General features: G+C 37.8%; 1 protein-coding gene and 1 pseudogene across 2 annotated transcripts in view; one reads left to right on the top strand and one right to left on the bottom strand.

The window, feature by feature from the left end:
- Window positions 1-17655, top strand: part of MBTPS2 (membrane bound transcription factor peptidase, site 2) — a 39922-nt gene extending 22267 nt beyond the window's left edge. The window contains exons 6-12 of one of the 2 annotated variants that reach the window (XM_060291832.1): window positions 2420-2538; window positions 2968-3024; window positions 3466-3646; window positions 11114-11208; window positions 11574-11769; window positions 13282-13357; window positions 14698-17655. In XM_060291832.1, the coding sequence (XP_060147815.1) occupies window positions 2420-2538; window positions 2968-3024; window positions 3466-3646; window positions 11114-11208; window positions 11574-11769; window positions 13282-13357; window positions 14698-14920 (947 nt within the window). In that variant the 3' untranslated portion in view covers window positions 14921-17655. The remainder of the gene's footprint in view (window positions 1-2419; window positions 2539-2967; window positions 3025-3465; window positions 3647-11113; window positions 11209-11573; window positions 11770-13281; window positions 13358-14697) is intronic. The other variant, XM_030843696.3, reaches the window with a different exon arrangement.
- LOC115845684 (U2 spliceosomal RNA) lies at window positions 12068-12177 on the bottom strand (annotated as a pseudogene).
- Window positions 17656-18645: the final 990 nt, after the last annotated feature.

The raw sequence follows: 18645 nt of genomic DNA, 5'->3' as shown, positions 1-18645 counted from the left end.
AAAGGCTTAATACAAAAGGAGACATTTGACCTCACCAAAATTTAAAATGTCTGCATAGGCAAAACTATAAACCAAGCCAAACAAACTGGAGGAAATGATTATAATACCTCGTACAGAAGAACAAATTCCTCAGTGTATGTATTACAAATAATAATATATATAAATTAGTTTAAGAAAAAAAAGACAACCCAGTCAAAAAATGTAAACTGATAGTGGATAGAAGTAAGCAATTCTCAGACAAAAATACAAATAACCATTTAATAAGCATGAAAAATGTACAAGCTCACTCATCATTAAAGAAATAGAAATCAGAATGAGATTTTACCTTTCACCTAGCAGATGGCAGTCTAAAGTTATGATAGCATCCCATCCAGTATTGTTCAGAGGGTGGGGAAACATATGCCACTTAGAATATAATGCAGACTTGTTGGAGGTCAGTTTTAATGTATGTATTTTTTGACCCAATAATTCCATTTCTGTGCAATTTTCCATACCTTCAGATGCATTCTTAATTAGATGCATAACAATATGAGCAAAGCTGTTTGTTGCAGCATTGTATGAAAAAGTTAAAACAGCCTAAGTGATCATTAGGAGGGAACCTTATAAATAAGTCAATGTTTTTTTTTGAAATGGATTACTCTGTAGTGGATATAAGAAGTGGGTTAGATATGAATGTGCAGGTGAGGAAGAAGTCGAAAATATATAAATGAAAAAGCAAAATATAGTTTGTGATAAATAGCTTGATACCATTAGTGTTTTTAAAAGATCTTTCTGGGGCTTCCCTGGTGGCACGGTGGTTGAGAGTCCGCCTGCCGATGCAGGGGACATGGGTTCGTGCCCCGGTCTGGGAGGATCCCACATGCCGCGGAGTGGCTGGGCCCGTGAGCCATGGCCGCTGGGCCTGCGCGTCCAGAGCCTGTGCTCCATGGCGGGAGAGGTCACATCAGTGAGGGGCCCGCGTACCGCCAAAAAAAAAAAAAAAAGATCTTGCTGTGTGCAAAACAGAAAATATTGTTTACCCAATATGTCCTGGACTAGAGGAACATTTTACATTGTGAATATGATCCATATTAGCTAGGTATCTGGCTGCTGTAAAAGCTAAAAATAGTAGTGACTTAAACTCTCATAAAACATTGCAAATGTAAGTAGTTCAATGCTGATATGATAATTCTATGATTTGGGGGACTCAGACTCTTTCTGTCTTAGCTCTACTATTCCCAACATGCAGCTTCTGCGTCATGGACTCAGGTTTAGCTCCATCATAGCTACATTCCAGCCAGTAAGACAATCCCCATCACTTCCACTTGCATCCTTTTGCCGAAACAGTCATATGGCCATACTCAGCCTCCTGAGAGTCTGGGAGATGTCTTTTAAGTTATGTTTCTATCATTATAGAACACTGGTCCTCAACCACTGGTGCTATCACCCTCCTGGGGATATTTGGAATGTGTGGGGTGAGGGCAGTTGTTTGCTTGTCTCAGTGACTGGAGAACACTAATGACTTTCAGAAGATGGAGTCGGGAATGCTATATGTCCTGTATTGTAAAGGACAAGACCTGCACAACTAAGAATCACACTGCTCAGAGAGTGGGTAGTGCTTCCACCCTGCCTTATGAGAAAAACTGTACTAGAGGGCAAGGATCAGTATGGGAGGGGGGGTAATCTAGAGGTATGCTAGTGAATGTTTAACATCTAGCCCTGGAGGAGAGGGTGGAGAGCTCTGATATGTAGCATTTGCTGGTTTCTGTGGTGTAAATACTCCCACCGTGGCCAATTTCAAAGCGCCAACTTGAAGTTCCTGAAGGAGGAGTTGGTTAAAGAGGCCCGGTCAACTGTGGCAAGCTGGTAGGAGCAGGCTCCAGCACACCACTGGGTTCACCTAACCATCTCTTCAGAGATGGCAGAGATAGTTATAGTCTTGATGTAAGATACATACCCCAGTTCAGCAAGAATGTTTTTTACTTCATCATAACTTTTATTTGATAGCTCTGAAGTTCCTTTCAAAGATCACAAGTATGTTTTTTTTCACAACTATGTTTAAATTAATATGTATACATTTTCTGAGAAAAGAGTAGTAAGTAGAAGATATTCTATTCATTATATACACACACACCTTTACATATATAATAGAGGTATGTATGTAATCGAATATAGATTCTAATAGTGTTAAATCATATTAGCATGTGGTCTTCCTAGTATTGTATTAACATGCTCATTTTAGATTTTAATATCTGAAATGGAAGAAACCTCTAACTGAACATCTGTCTTCTGTACTAATAAGTAGATCTATCTGCCTCACAGCTTCTTCTGGTTACTTTACTAATTTATCAGAATGCCTAAGTATTATGAAGTACAACTACCTGGAATGATATCATTCCTGCCCCTGGTTGAGCTTATTCCTTTTTTTCCCTCTTTTCAGGTATCTGGCATAATTTCGTCCTTGCACTCCTGGGTATTTTAGCTCTTGTTCTCCTTCCTGTAATTCTCTTGCCGTTTTACTACACTGGAGTCGGGGTGCTTATCACTGAAGTTGCTGAGGTAAATAACAGATTACTTGGGGTATTTTTTCGCCAGATTTTGTGATGTAACACTTAGCATTTTATGTCAGGAACTTTTTTTTTTTTAAGGAACTTTTATTCAAACTGTTCTCATGTACAGAGTGCTCAGTTTCTCCTGAAGAAATTACTGTAATCCTTTCAAATCAAAGAAATAGTTTTGTGAACTACATTGGCTCTTTTAAAATACTGAAAATTGTTTCTGTTCTGAGTTACAAGGATAGTATCAAGACTTTCTAACTGTAGTTTGATTAAATGCATCATTTACCTTTACTGTTTATTTTTATAACTCTGCTTTTGAGTCAGATGTCGTTACTCCTAAGAAGTAAGAAAGATGGAACCTAGGCTAGCCAGCAGAACATTTCGTGGGAGTTTAAATTAATGTCTTCAACTCTGTATTTCACTCCCTTAGACTACTATGATGGTATCAAGTCTTCTCTTCACACTTTGGGACAAGGAAAATTACCTTGTGAGCAACTGCCTCATGTACTCATGTGTTCATTGTGCTGACGGTATTGTCTGCATATTTGGGACTGTGTTTAGATAAGTCTTATAATTTTATCCATTGATGATATAGGACATTGAAAGCATTCTGATGACTACTTTCACAAAAAATTTTAATTAGCAGTTTGGGAAAAAGTTTATCATTTTAATCTTAACTGTTGGCAAGTGGGGTTTGTTTGGTTTTCATTTGTGAAAAATTCAAAATTTTAGTGAAATATGAAAAGTATAATTATTGGGTGTTATTTTGTTAATTTTCTAGGACTATACATCTTGGATTCAAAGCTGGATTATTTTCTACATTATTCAAAATAGTCTACTTAATTAAGTCAGTGTCTTTATTATTTGCTCAGATTAATCATAGCTTGTCTTCACACATTATCTGATTTAATTCTGCCCTCTTCCCAAGGACTCACCTGCCATTGGACCCAGAGGCCTTTTTGTGGGAGACCTTGTCACCCATCTACAGGATTGTCCTGTTACAAATGTACAAGATTGGAATGAATGTCTCGATACCATCGCCTATGAGCCCCAAATTGGTTACTGTATAAGTGCATCAACTTTACAGCAGTTAAGCTTCCCAGTTAGAGGTGTGTATATTTCCTCAGTATAATATAATGCTTCAAGCAGCAGTACTTGCCATTTGCTAATTCTTAGATCATGTCTGTAGATTTATTTTGTCCTAACTTATTTAAAACAAATCAGTAAAGTAATAATAAGCCTAAACTAGTAAACATTCTTCTTGGTAAGTTAGATACTAATATGTATGTTTTGTTTATTATATATTGTTGTTGAACTTCTAACTAATTTCATATTTGATTTTCAGAACTCTAGTATCTAATTCTTTCAGCATTTAAAAAACACTTGTGTTAAGTCAGCATTCAAGCTCAAACATAACCAATTAACTAAATTCCAGCAATTAAATACCCTTGTGCTGTATGGATGGTGGCATGTCCAAAGCTATTTGGGGTAGGGTTTTTTTGTGTGGCAGTCATCCAGAGGAAGTCATCTTGGTGTCCGAAAATACCCACTGAAGTCACATCTGTTGTTCTGTGTCGTAGGCGACAGGGTGAAGCAAGTTTATTCTCAGAAGCTTCCAAATTTATTTTTAGCTCTTCCAGCTCTGAAAAACCAGTCTGCCAACTCTTCATACAAAATTATGGGGACCCAAATTATTGAAAGTGCTGGAAAGCACAAATTATGCTCACAGACTACATCTTTAAGTCAAGAAATGCCTGGATACTTGTCTACATCTACTGGGGTTAAGAAATATGATTAATTATCAAGAATAACTGTATTAAAGTGCTGTGTACAACAGTGACAAAGTAGTAAGAACTGATTTAAAATTTTTTTCAAATGTAGTCTTCCATGTATAACCCATTTTTAAGAATTTTTTTTATTGTAAACATTTTTCAAACATACATAAATGTCAAGAGAGTAGTACAGGGAATTCCCTGGTGGTCCAGTGGTTAGGACTCCGCGCTTTCACTGCTGAAGGCATGGGTTCAGTCCCTAGTCGGGGAACGAAGATCCCACAAGTCATACAGCACGGCCCAAAAAAAAAAAAAAAAGAGAGAGAGAGTAGTATAAATGAAACCTCATGTATCCTTCTCCTAGCTTCAGCAATTATCAACATTTTGCCATTTTTTTTATCCAGCCTGTCCACTTTTGAGGGAAGTATTTTAAAGCACATCCCAGGTATCCTGTCATTTTATCCATAAACTTCAGCATATCTTTAATAGATGATGACCTTTTAGACATGACCACAGTACTATTATCACACCTAACAAAATTAACAATAATTCCTAATACCTGCACTCTTCTCTGGTTTTGTTTTTATAGTTGGTTTAAGTTGGATGGTATGCCTTTTAAGTCTCTTTTAAGTTGTAACAATTCCCCCTGACTTTTTATTTTTAATATCATTTATTGAAGAAACTGAGTCATTTGTTTTGTCAAATTTATCATTAACATGTTCGGTATCCCCCAAATTTCCTATAGATGGTAGTTAGGTCCAGAGGCTTGATTAGATTCAGGATCCATTTTTGGCAGGGGCAGAAATACCTCGTAGGTAGCACTCAGTACTTCATATTGCATCTCATGTTTTTCCATGTATCGCATCTTTTCAGTTGGGTGTGTAATCCACAGTGTGTTCTTCTGTAAGAGAAATAATCCATAATTTCATACTTCTTAAGTCCTTTATCATTTTCCTCAAGTTTCTCTAAACTTGGTACAATCTGTATTGAATTACAAAAGCCAAAATGACATCGTAATCAAATAAAGCTCTCTCCAGTAGGATTGTTTTATTTAGAATATCTGCATTTCAGATGTTTAAGCTTTTGTCTTTATTCAGGCAGACAGAATGGAAGTGAAATTTTTCTTGAAATACTCTGAAACTCTTTCCTTATTAACTTTTTGAGTATTTCACTATTATGGATCATATGCTATATTTTGGAGGTATTTGTTTAAAAACCCAAAGCAGATATTACTCTTCCCACACTAATAAAAAAATCAATCCCAAAATAATAATTCTTCAATATATGTCTCATTTCCTTAGGAGCGACTGTATTAGGATACTTGCTGATTTTACATGATGACTGTATCTGATAAACCCGTACCTCCATTTAATCATTTTTAAATGGAGTACATATACTCAGCCAGACTGTAGAAATCTTAATGACTGTAAATGTAACTTAAAATATATACTAGATTTTTTTTTTTGCGGTACGTGGGCCTCTCACTGTTGTGGCCTCTCCCGTTGCAGAGCAACAGGCTCCGGACGCGCAGGCTCAGCGGCCATGGCTCACGGGCGCAGCTGCTCTGCGGCATGTGGGATCTTCCCGGACGGGGGTACGAACCCGTGTCCCCTGCATCGGCAAGCGAACTCTCAACCACTGCGCCACCAGGGAAGCCCTACTAGATTAATTTTAATGGCAGACTTGACCAAAGTGGCTATGGACATTTAAGAAAACTACGGGGCTTCCCTGGTGGTGCAGTGGTTGAGAGTCTGCCTGCCGATGCACGGGACACGGGTTCGTGCCCCGGTCCGGGAAGATCCCACATGCCCGTGAGCCATGGCCGCTGAGCCTGCGTGTCCGGAGCCTGTGCTCCGCAATGGGAGAGGCCACAACAGTGAGAGGCCCGCGTACCACAAAAAAAAAAAAAAAAAAAAACAAGAAAACTATGGATTGATATTATTTTACATGTATCTAGGGACCTTTGTTATCCTACATTATGAGTAGATGGCAAAGATATAGCCAAATATGGTAATGCAAAGTAGCTCATAATCCAAAAGTGATTCATATTCAATTTAGAGTAGAATTCAATATACATAATTCAAATTCTGAAAATTTATACCACTTGAAAACAATAAAGCCACCTTAGAAAGATCTGACCCTGAAAGTGCTCATAAGCTGTCCCAGCCAATCATTTCTGGCCTCATTTCATACCCTGACTCTCCCAGGTGTAATTTTAAATTTTTAAAGATATTCCCTAAGATATTAATTAATTACGGTATTAATTAAGCACACTAGATGTTCTCCTTAAAATATTAACAGGTATATTTCTGGCAAATTAGAAAAATGTGGTTAATCAACATGAAATGACTATTCATTTTATGAAATTGTTGGGAACTACTTTTTTCTTCTGTCAGTCCTTTCGTTTTTGATTTTTAAACATTAACCTGCTAAACTATGAGCAGCACCAACAGAACCAAGGCTGGTTTAATTACACCTCTGCCCTTGGTACATGGGGCAAGAAGCCTAAGGAGCTTGTCCCACACACTCCTTGCAGATTGAATGGCCTTTCCAGGAAGCCCCAAAAAGGACACTGGGTGAGTCTTAGAGCCCTTTGTACCTGGAATAAATCTCTGGTTTCATTCTGCATCAGAACAGAACAAAGTTCCCCTCTTCATATTCAAGCCTCTGCTTAATTTAAGATTGCTCTGTGTCCATATGCCACTTAGTGATTTGAATGAAACTAAAAGTTACAGACAAGAACTAGTTTGTTTCTTTTTGGGGATTATTTTCTAACAAGTAGCTTGCATCCTCTTTCTTTAGTTTCAGGAGACACTCTTCATATATGCCTAAAGCTAAATTCCTTTTTTTCTTTCTTGGAAGCATTGTCTTGAATAAGAAAGACTACTAAGTCCAGCATTTGAATGGCATTTTAAAAAGAGTGAGATTGAATACTAAAGGCAACCGCTCCCTAAAATGAAGCTATGAGTCCAGACACAGGCATCCCCTTTGAATAGCCTATATTCCTGTTCAGAGGAGATGAGGGTATATACCTGTAACTGCCTGGCACAGGGAGTATTGTCCTATCTTATGCATCTTTAACTGAAGTGAGAAAAGGCCGTTCCTGACTTAGTTTAAAATAGTAAAAGGAAAACTCTGGAAATCTTTTCCACATAGTTTGAGTACCCAGATTGTTTTTATGCTCAAATCTTCTCTAATGTTTAGAAAAAAGTGTCTGTTCTCCCATTGTGAATATCAAGGTATCATCCAAGGTTTCTTTGCTCTCACCAATTGAAGAGAGAGAGAGAGTTTATAATTTTTTAACTACTTGGTACTAGGTGGTGCTGGTATAAATTCTACCATAGAACTAAGAATAAAAGGACTTCCCTGGTGGCGCAGTGGTTAAGAATCTGCCTGCCAGTGGAGGGGACATGGGTTCAATCCCTGGTCCGGGAAGATCCCACATGCCGCGGAGCAGCTAAGCCCGTGCGCCCCAACTACTGAGCCTGTGCTCTAGAGCCCGCGAGCCATAACTACTGAAGCCCGCGTGCCTAGAGCCGGTGCTCCACAACAAGAGAAGCCACTGCAATGAGAAGCCTGCGCACCGCAACGAAGAGTAGCCCCCACTCGCCACAAAAGCCCGCGCACAGCAATGAAGACCCAATGCAGCCATAAGTAAATAAATAAATAAATAAATAAATAGAATAAATAGGTTTGCATGCCTATATTGGAACTCTAGTTACATTTATATATTTATTAAACTAGGGTAAGAAAATTGTTCAATTCATTTTAGTGATGTAAAAAGTAGTGAGTACTGTGAACTATAGATTGAAAAAGTCTCTTCCTTCCAGCCTTATTCCAAAATTACCTCTGGTCTAGACCAGAGGATGGTCTAGACCAAAGGATGGTCTAGACCATCCTTTGAAGACTAGAGGTTTCGGGACTTCCCTGGTGGTCCAGTGGTTAAGACTCCACTGCAGGGGGCACGGGTTCAATCCCTGGTCGGGGAACTAAGTTCCCGCATGCTGCACAGCACGGCCAAAAAGAAAAAAGAAAAGGTTTCACATGAGGGTCCAGACTTCTTTCTCATGGAATAAAATAGATGATCTCTTGACTCTCGGCCCCAAGTTGAGTGGCCTAGAACAAGGTATGTGTTCTCTAATTCATCACAACCCCCACCATTTCCTATTTTTTCCACACACTATCCACTTCATTTATTTGATACCTGCTTGGCCCCTTTAAGCTGTTGTATTATCAGACATGCTATATCAACAGTGATATCAAATTCTTGACTTTTCAATTCTGTGTTGCATACATTCCTCCAGGAAAAAATAAGAATCAAGCATCAGATGTAAATTTTTAAAAATCATTACTGATACAAAGGCAAGTGGCATAGAACACCATTTATGTATTCAGTGCATATTGAGTTATTCACCTTATATAAGATACTGAGAAACTTTTCCCTCAAAGACCTCACAGTCTAATCAAAGAATTAGACCATGCCCACATTACGGTACAAGGTTAAATATAATTAATGACAAAAAGTATTGGGAGTTGTGAGAGTTGATGGCAGTCAGTCTTGACTGAAAAGATGAGGACAGGCTTCATAGCAGCAGCTCTTGAGCTGGGCCTCAACAGTGAGTTTAATTTCAGGAGACCGATATAAATGAACCTCGGCGCCACAGACTAGAAGTTGGTCAGGGAACTGCTAATAATTTGGTTCAGCAAGAGAAGAGTATGAGCTAAGGTGACTAAAAAAAAAAGTAGAAGTCTTTATGTTTTAGGCTATGGCATTTAGACTGTTAGGGAGCAGCACAGAGTCTTTGGATATTTGGATTAGAAGAGCTACCTTCTCAGAGTTCTACACTGGAAGGTTAATCTGAAGCATTCAGTATGTAGGACAAGTTTGCATATGAGAGCTAGGTGGTAAACTAGATGCGTTAGTACTCTCTTCAAATGGGTCAAGTGAGAAAGAATTGGAGTCTACCCTTTAGTGGGAATAAAGAGAAAAATAATGAGAAGGTAAAAATTGGTGCGACTTGGCAACTGATGAGAAAAAATACTGAGGGCTTTTGCCTGGATCTTTTTTTTTTTTTTTTTTTAATCCTAAACACCTTTTTACCTTATAGTTTACCGTTAGGGCTGATGAGTGATTATAGGCACAAGTTTGTGCCATTAGTTGTTCACAGTTTGCTTTCATATTTTAAATATTACTCATCACCCAGAATTTAAATACCCATTCAGTTATGGTAAGAAAACAAGGCAAAACTACCCACACAGCTAGCCATTGCAGAGGAGAAATTGATGCATCTGTTAGTTTACTTCACCTCTGTTTTGTTCTTCGCGTTGGCAACAGTGCGTGTTTAAGGACATCCAGTCTAACCAAATGATCTAGAAGAAAAAAAGAAAAGATTTAAAAACAAACAGAAACCTTTGCCTGAAATATAAAATCCTTATAAAGTCAGATTGCATATCAACAACCATTTTCACGCCAGCACTCCTAAAGGCACTCTTGTTAATAATGCTTTTCGTAGTATTGGAAATCGGGGATAACTTTACTTTCTCTTCTTCAGCACATATGAGTATGGTAGTAGGTATATAAGATTCTAAGTTTAATTGGTCCTTGCCACACATCAATTTTTTTTTCTCTCTCTTTTTTTTTTTTTTGCCACACCCCGTGGCATGTGGGATCTTAGTTCCCCGACCAAGGATCGAACCTGTGCCCCCTGCAGTGGAAGCTGGGAGTCTTAACCACTGGACTGCCAGGGAAGTCCCCACGCATCAATTTTGCTTTACAGGTTTGATGTGCTGAATGCAGGAAACCTTCCAAAATAAATATATGGAAAAAAATTTTTGTCCCAGCTGTAACAGTGATTTAGCTTCCTTATTCTACCCTAGACACAAGAGAAGCAGTCTACCAAAGAACTTGAAAAAATAAATGAATAATGGGGATACTTGCCCTGTTTCTGTTATCTTCCAAAAATGGTAACTGGATTACTAGTATGCAGGCAAATATGTGCATATCTGTGGGGTCCAATTGGGCTGCCCTGGTTCTGTGGGGAAAGCCTCAAGATAAGCCTGGAGGTGGGAGAGATATTTGATATGATGTCCTTAGGGATGAGAGTCTCTTAGGCATCCTCTAGCTCAGTGGTCCCCAACCTTTTTGGCACCAGGGACCGGTTTTGTGGAAGACATTTTTCCCCAGGGTAGGGGGCAGGGGTGGTGGTTCAGGTGGTAATGTGAGTAATGGTTCAGGCGGTAATGCGAGCGATGGGGAGCGGCAGATGAAGCTTCGCTCGCTCGCTCGCTCGCCACTCACCTCCTGCTATGCGACCCGGTTCCTAACAGGCCGTGGACCGCTACCGGTCCGCGGCCCCGGGGTTGGGGACCCCCTGCTCTAGCTCACTGTGCTAACAGCACAGCACAGGAGTTCAGTAGTGAAATTGGATCAGTGGATCAGCAGCATTAGGACATCTAATAGTGGCTCATTAAATATTTGTGCTTGACCACCTGGAGTTATTGCAAAACCTACTGAGACCCTGGAACTCCAGCTTTACGAGTGGGTAAGTTTATATGAAGACAACTAACCTAGGGTAATTGATGCTTCTTGATTTCAAATTGGATGTATCTCTTTTTATAATGTAAAATCAAACTCTGCAGTGAGTAGCTGACAAGCTGAACTGTCAATTATACAGTTGTTTCTGAATTCATATGCATTTTACTTAATTCTTTTTGTCTTGAAAGCAAAATTCTTATTACAAATGTACTTCTGTGTAATGGATTCTTTTTTCTAATAACAGATTTTAATAAACCATTTCTCTTCAGCATACAAACGGCTAGACGGTTCGACTGAATGCTGTAACAATCACAGCCTTACAGATGTGTGCTTTTCCTATAGAAATAATTTTAATAAGCGTTTGGTAAGTTGTCCCTGAAGCAGTCTTGCTTGCCTGATATAATTATTACAAAATAAGCATATAGAACTAAAATGGAATCTACAAAACCATTGCCCTTTTGCTTTGTATAATTTTATTAAAATCTCTACATTTCACATGTCATATTTCATCTGAGAATCTTTAAAAATTTTATAATGGTAATATCTTATTTGGCCAAAGTGGAATAATTGAATCTAATTTATAGTAGATACACATAAATGGCATTTCCTTTATATGAGCTTCATTTCTAATATGCTAGGTGACATGAAAGATATTGAAGTAATGTAACTTGGTGTTTTTCTTGTTAACAAGTCATTTTTAATATTGACTAATTAATGTTCTATCCCTAGCATACATGTCTACCTGCCCGGAAAGCAGTGGAAGCCACCCAAGTTTGTAGAACCAATAAAGATTGTAAAAAAAGCTCAAGTTCAAGTTTCTGTATAATACCTTCTTTGGAAACTCATACTCGCTTAATAAAAGTGAAACACCCACCTCAAATCGATATGTTGTATGTAGGACATCCACTGCACCTTCACTACACAGGTGGGTATTATTGTGGTAGACCCTCAGAATATCGCTACAATGGCATATATTCTCAGTGGTAGCAACTCAGTACACATCTTGCATTAATTTTATTTATTATATTTGATCACTTTTCAAAGTCTTGTTAACTTGTTCTTAAGCACGAAATGAAATTTAAGCAGTAGGAAAATAATCTGAATTTATAAAGCAAGATGGAGCTGAACACCATGTCTGCCTATGGAGAGTGACACATGACGCATTTTTCCTTCACTACCGTTTATATCACATAGATGATCTCTAAGATATTCTCTGAGCGTTTATTAAATTTATCCAAGCTCCCAAAACAGTAGCAAGAGCAGCATATGTCAAAGAATGCCTGGAATCATAGTGATACTACACTTGATCTTAGCCAAAAGGCCGAGAAGCGATTGGAATCACAGTGATAATGATGATAAAGTAATTTGTGCATGACACATGAATTTTATATGAATATAATTTCACAACCGGGCCAACATAATTGTTTTAACAGTGGCAACATGATTGGATTAAACATATAGCTTCTCCATATGGCTGAAGATCATACAGTCTAACTTATTTTGTTGTACAAGATTTTTTTTATGTTCCTTTTTTTTTACCAGTTTTATTGAAATATAATTCACATATCATACAATTCACCCTTTTAAATTGTACAGTTAGCTGGGACGAAGTGAGAGAGTGGCATGGACATATATACACTACCGAATGTAAAATAGATAGCTAGTGGGAAGCAGCCGCATAGAACAGGGAGATCAGCTCTGTGCTTTGTGACCACCTAGAGGGGTGGGATAGGGAGGGTGGGAGGGAGGGAGATGCAAGAGGGAGGAGACGTGGGGATATATGTATATGTATAGCTGATTCACTTTGTGATACAGCAGAAACTAACACACCATTGTAAAGTAATTATACTCCAATGAAGATGTTAAAAAAAATTAAAAATAAAAAATAAAGTGTACAGTTCAGTAGTTTTTAATATATTCAGAGTTGTGGAACCATCACCACAATCTTGTTCCAGAATATTTTCATCACCCCAAAAAGAAAGCCCATACCCATTAGGCAGTCATTCTACTTCTCTACACCCACCCACCCCCAGCCCTTGTCAACCACTAATCTACTTTCTGTTTCTGCAAATTTGCCTGTTTCTACACATTTCATATAAATGGAATACTTTGAAAAATATTTTGAAAAATATTTTGTATTTTTAAAGTCAATCTCTGTATTTGGTAGTCATAGTTGGTATATAATCAGTTTTATCATATTCGCACCTCAAAATATAAGTACACTGAGACATGAATTTCTGTATTCCACTATTTTTATTAGATGTTCTAGAATTGCCAATTGCTTTTATATGTGGGCCATAGAGCCTGCCTGCATATGTTTGGGAAGGGCTTTCTCAATCAATTTAATAGGCTAGCCCAATTTTTAGTCATATGGTAAAATTCATAATGCTGTTGCTTATCTGTATAAATAATATTATTTCTTATTTTTCTTTTTTAGTGAGCATCACCAGTTTTATTCCACGTTTCAACTTTCTAAGCATAGATCTGCCTGTGGTTGTGGAGACATTTGTCAAGTATCCTTTCTGGCGTGAAAGATGTTTTTAAAATGTGCTACTTGGGGGCTTCCCTGGTGGCGCAGTGGTTGAGAGTCCGCCTGCCGATGCAGGGGACGTGGGTTCGTGTCCCGGTTTGGGAAGATTCCACATGCCGCGGAGCGGCTGGGCCGGTGAGCCATGGCCGCTGAGCCTGCGCGTCCGGAGCCTGTTGCTCTGCAACGGGAGAGGCCACAACAGTGAGAGGCCCGCGTACCGCAAAAAAAAAAAAAAAAAAAGTGCTACTTGGAACTTCATTAGTTTTACCTTGGTTAGAGAGCATGAACAGACCTTACAAGTATCAGTTAACTGCTAATACCAAAAAAAGAGACTTTAAAGTTGAAAAAGATCAGATTGTACCTAGGGAGGAAGAAGTCAGAGAAGAAAGATTGATTGGGAGGAGAGAAAGGTTAAGATGTCGAAGGGAAGGAACCTAGAATACAAATTGAGAGTTGAATTTAGGGGTATAAAACCTTTTAGTACGTTTATAAAGGATGAACGCTTCAGCTACTGATGCGGTGATGAATTCCACCCCTTCTGAGCCTGTTGGCTCTGATCAAGTGGAGGAATGCGTAAGGGAGATCAAACTGGTTTCCAATACTAAAATAGCATTCAGAGGACAAAATCTCATGTGTTCTTTAGCATATTATATTTGCATGTAAAAAAAAATTTTAATTGGTTATTATATAGAATTTCAATAAACTGAACAGTTTGGAAAGGTTCTTTATTTTTGTCACTTTTAAATCTTTAATTTCTTTCCTTAATGATTTGCAAAAAAAATGAAACAAATGAGCAAATTAGTAACAAATTAGTTAACAAATGAGTTACTAAAAAATGTGTACAGTCAAAATTGTACCTTGTAGACTACAGCTTTTTCTCAGAGATATTTACACTATGACCTTACAGATGATAGTAAAATAGAGTTCAAGGGGCCAAAATCTTTATATATCTAATATAACGTATACTTCGTAAGGATCAAAAAGTAATTTTCCCTTATTTCTTATTCCTTTCTCTTGATGTATAATTAAAGAATTAGAAAGAGTTAGTCTTCTGAAGGAGTTCATTACAGATTGTCTTGGTCTACAAGTGGTTGGCCTTTATTTTTCTAGTCAAGGTTTTTGAACTTCGAAATAATATGTCATTTGTTTTAAATAGTAGAGATCTAAGAAGCAGTGGTGTATACTGGTAAGCAGAGATTTAAAGAAAGGAAGGAAGTCACCTGTAATCTCAAATCCAGTCCTGGTAAAATGCCTGCTTCTGACTCCCACAAATGTGCTTTGCCCTCAGACCTCGCCGTAAGCTCCTTAACCGATTTTAACCAGGTACCTGATTTCCCTCTCGGGAGCTCTGGCTATTGTTAATGCAGTGCCCTGCTTTGCTTTGGACGGACAATGGATTTTAAACTCTTTCCTAGATGCTACTCTTACCTCAGTGATTGGAGACAATGATGTCAAAGATCTGATAGGATTTTTCATCTTGCTTGGTGGCAGTATACTTTTGGCTGCCAATGTGACCCTGGGACTCTGGATGGTTACAGCACGGTAATATCTGCACTCATTTGATAGAATCTCTGAGTTACAATATACAATATTGAAAACCTTACTTGGTGTGAAATATAAAGTGTTTCCTTAAAATTACATTTTAGCCAACAACTTTAAGTTCTTTATCCAGAGTATCCAAACTATGGGATAAACAGAAGAAATGAAAGGCATAGTCCCTGATTACATTCTAGTTTTAAAGACTGAACCTACAACCTTCAGATGCTTGTGGAACAATTCCTAAACAAGTGCAAATTCATGTTAAACCATTTTTGTGTGTCTACGTATCATGTTGAAATAATGTAAAGGAAAACAGAATTGGGTAGGATTAAATGGGAAAAACTTCTTGAAAAAGCATCATTAATCCAGATTTGAAGGAGACCAGACTTTGGCCAAGTGGAAAGGTGAGCATTTTCTTGGTCTATATCTCTTGTCCCTTGTCTTGTTTGAAAAGTATTTTTAAATTAAATTGTGTATTATTTTGTACTCTGACAACTGAGGTCTGATTACAATTAAATTAATAAAATTCTGTAAAAGAATCCGCTGACATGAAAGGGAAAATCTTTGTCAAATGATGCCAAATAAATGAACAAAGAGGAAGTAGGGTCTGTAATAGGGTGAGACATGTTTTGCCCCACAAGAGTTGCCTCTTTGATAATATGTCCCTATACTCTCATAAAGCAACACTACCCTTGACATTCAGAGTGAGCTGCAGAAGTATCTGCCACCTGCAGTATGTGAGCTGAGACAGTTAGGGGTGAACCTCAGAAATGAGCCAGGTGGGTCTTGCGGCAGGTCACAAGACAGATCACAGGACCTTCTGCAGTCTGGGTTACTGTTCTCTACAGAGCTTCAAAGCTTGGAATCCTTCCAGGGTAGGTATTTTCTCTTGTGCTGCTGGAGCTATCTGGGGCCTAGCTCCTAGGTCCCTGTCTTCAAGAAGCAATTACCTTAAAAAAAAAAAAAGAAGCAATTACCTTAAGCCCTGAACCATACTCTGTCCTCACCAGTGGCTCCGATGTTTCTCTGTGTTGGGTAATTAAATATGTAGTCCTTGCTTTCCATCTTTCCCCTAAGCTACCTCTGTGGGTCCACGAAAGACTTGGTAGTAGAGTGAGTATGGCTGCATGTGAGTACAAATGTGGATTTGCCAGTGCCCGGGAACTGCCTCTTGAGCCCAAAAGAGCCCTGCCTAGTTTGAGATCTTTTGGACTGGAGATGCAGCCCTGGAAGATCTGGGAAGTCAATAGGCCAGTGTGAAGCTGTTGGTATTAGAAGTATATGAGCAAGCTCTTTCTTTGATGAAAAATATTTGCTTCTCTCATATACTCAAGAACATGACTAGTCATGTATCCAAGTTTTTCATTAATTGAGGTATTCGTGGGGTTCACCTCTTTCAGATCACTGAGTTGCTTTTTAGGCACTAAAACTTTTTAACCATTTTTAAGGAAACTTTAGATTGTATTATAAATCTGCCTGCCTTCTTAAACAGAAATTATATATTGAATATAATTTTAATATTTTTAATGACTCAAGGTCATCAGTTATTACCACTACTTAAAACTGTACAAATTATTGGTTTATCCTAGGAAAAAGGCATTTGTTCTGTTTTTAGGCAGACAGTCTTTCAGGATTAAAGTATATTAACAGAGTGTTACGCAGACCTGTTCAGGTAGTAACGTTTGGGGAATACCATGAAATACTTACATAATTAATTCTATTACATGAACTAAGCAGTTTATTAATGGAAATGCTATATATGTGCAGGTCAGTTTTTTAAAACTGAGAAAAAAATTTAATAGATGAAATCCTACCTGTAAACTTCTTTTTCTGGGTGGAAAAAAAACCCCAAGCATGTCATTTTCTTATGGCTTTTAAACACCTTGGTCTTCTGCTACACTGGGTCAGGATTTGGCAAACACTCTATTAGGATATTGAGCACATCAGTCCCATTTTTACAGAAATGGCCTCATTGTGTAAGAAAGGAAATGTTATGTGTTGTTTCTTCAGCTTGATTGTGGGCACTTCTAGAGCGAGGACCATGTCATACTCATCTTTGCATCCCTGGCACAGTGCATGAGACATCAAAAATACTTAATAAATGTGGTTGAATGGATGATGATTAGTGTTATTTATGGATTAGAAAAGCATGTTTCTATTTAAGTAAGCTGTAAAAAGTATTATTGAATATACTGTAAATATATAACATAAAATAATAACTTGGAAGGTCTGTGTCCCTGATATATTATCATCTTTATGAAAATAGTCCATTTTGGTTTCTGTAGAGCAATTAGAAAAATGAATTATTTTGAGGATTTGAAGAAAGTGTTGTGTTGGCAGTTGTTCAGCAGTAAAACTTCATTTTCAGTGTTTCTATTCTGCACTGTTTACATTTTTCAGGGTTGTTTTTAATCACTTAAAATCCGTAAAGGATGTATATATTCTTTTTAGCATTTCAGTTTGAAAAGACATGCAGTTAAACTTGACCTTCTGATCATCGCTCTTACAGGTCACTATCTGTTCTAACAGTAAATTGTAACCATGCACTTCATGGATATGTGGCTCTTAGTCATCAGTTTGTCCTGTGGTATTTATTGAATGTCCACATACTAATGGTACACAGGTATTTTTTTTCTATAAATCTTTCAACTGAGCTGTAATTCATTCTTAGGCTTTAACTTGAAGATATCGTAGTTGCTGGCGTTTAATGTTTAGCAATAAAAGAATAAATGTGTACCAGCACTCTATGTTTTATCATCTATGTGTTGTCTTTTTTTAAATTTGTATTCTTTTCTGTCAAAATTTTTCCCTTTACATACAGTACCATCTTAGATGTTTTAAAATTCTTGATTCTAAAAGCAGCCTCAGTTTTCACTCAAGCAATCTGTATATGAAAGTTGTTGGTAGGCCACAGAAAGAAGTCTTTTTTAAATGAAATCCCTGTACTCTCACTACTGTTTTGGAAATGGCCTGTTCATGGATAAAGAAAGAAGACCATCATGTTTCGTTAGTGACTGATAGAAGTCTTCTCTAAGTCTATGTTTTTAGGAATTCGTGAAAGAAAGTGTTTCACCTTTTGCCCTAGCACTTCCTCCGTTGTCCACAGAGCCAACCTCCCTCCTACACACACACACACCACACACACACACACACACACACACACACACACACACACACTCACATTCTCTTTCCTTCTCTCCCCCTCCCCCTCTTCCTCTCTCTTCTTGGTTACTAAGGGCCAGATAAAATAGGCTGGGAATTTACCGCAGTTCCTGACTGACTAGTAGCCCCATCTCACACCTCCTCTTTGCCTCTGATCCCATTATACTACAGTTAAGAGCCACAAGACTAGATGATTGATTATCTATCAGCTTTACTGAAATATAATTAAATACCATAAAATTCACCTGTTTAAAATGTACGATTCAATGTAAACCAGTTTTCTTTTAATGACTCATCAAACAATAGTATACATACGCTTTAGTATAATCTATCCTTTTAAGTACATGAACACGTGATCAATGATAGAGTTAAGTAACAAATTTATTTTTAAGGGAAAGCATGTGGATATACTTTATTGAAACAGTAAGCCTTTTTAAATCAGTGCATATGCAAGCTACTCTTGCTGTTTAGGCCATACTAATTTGAATAATCCATTGTATATTTTATCAGACCATGGCAAATGAATTCAATGAGGGGAAAGCCTCTATTTCAGAACCTAATGCTACAATA

This window comes from Globicephala melas, chromosome X (assembly GCF_963455315.2).
Source record: "Globicephala melas chromosome X, mGloMel1.2, whole genome shotgun sequence".
Lineage (NCBI taxonomy): Eukaryota > Metazoa > Chordata > Mammalia > Artiodactyla > Delphinidae > Globicephala > Globicephala melas.
The sequence above is the reverse complement of the archived record's forward strand: the minus strand, read 5'-3'. Positions and strand labels throughout refer to the sequence as shown.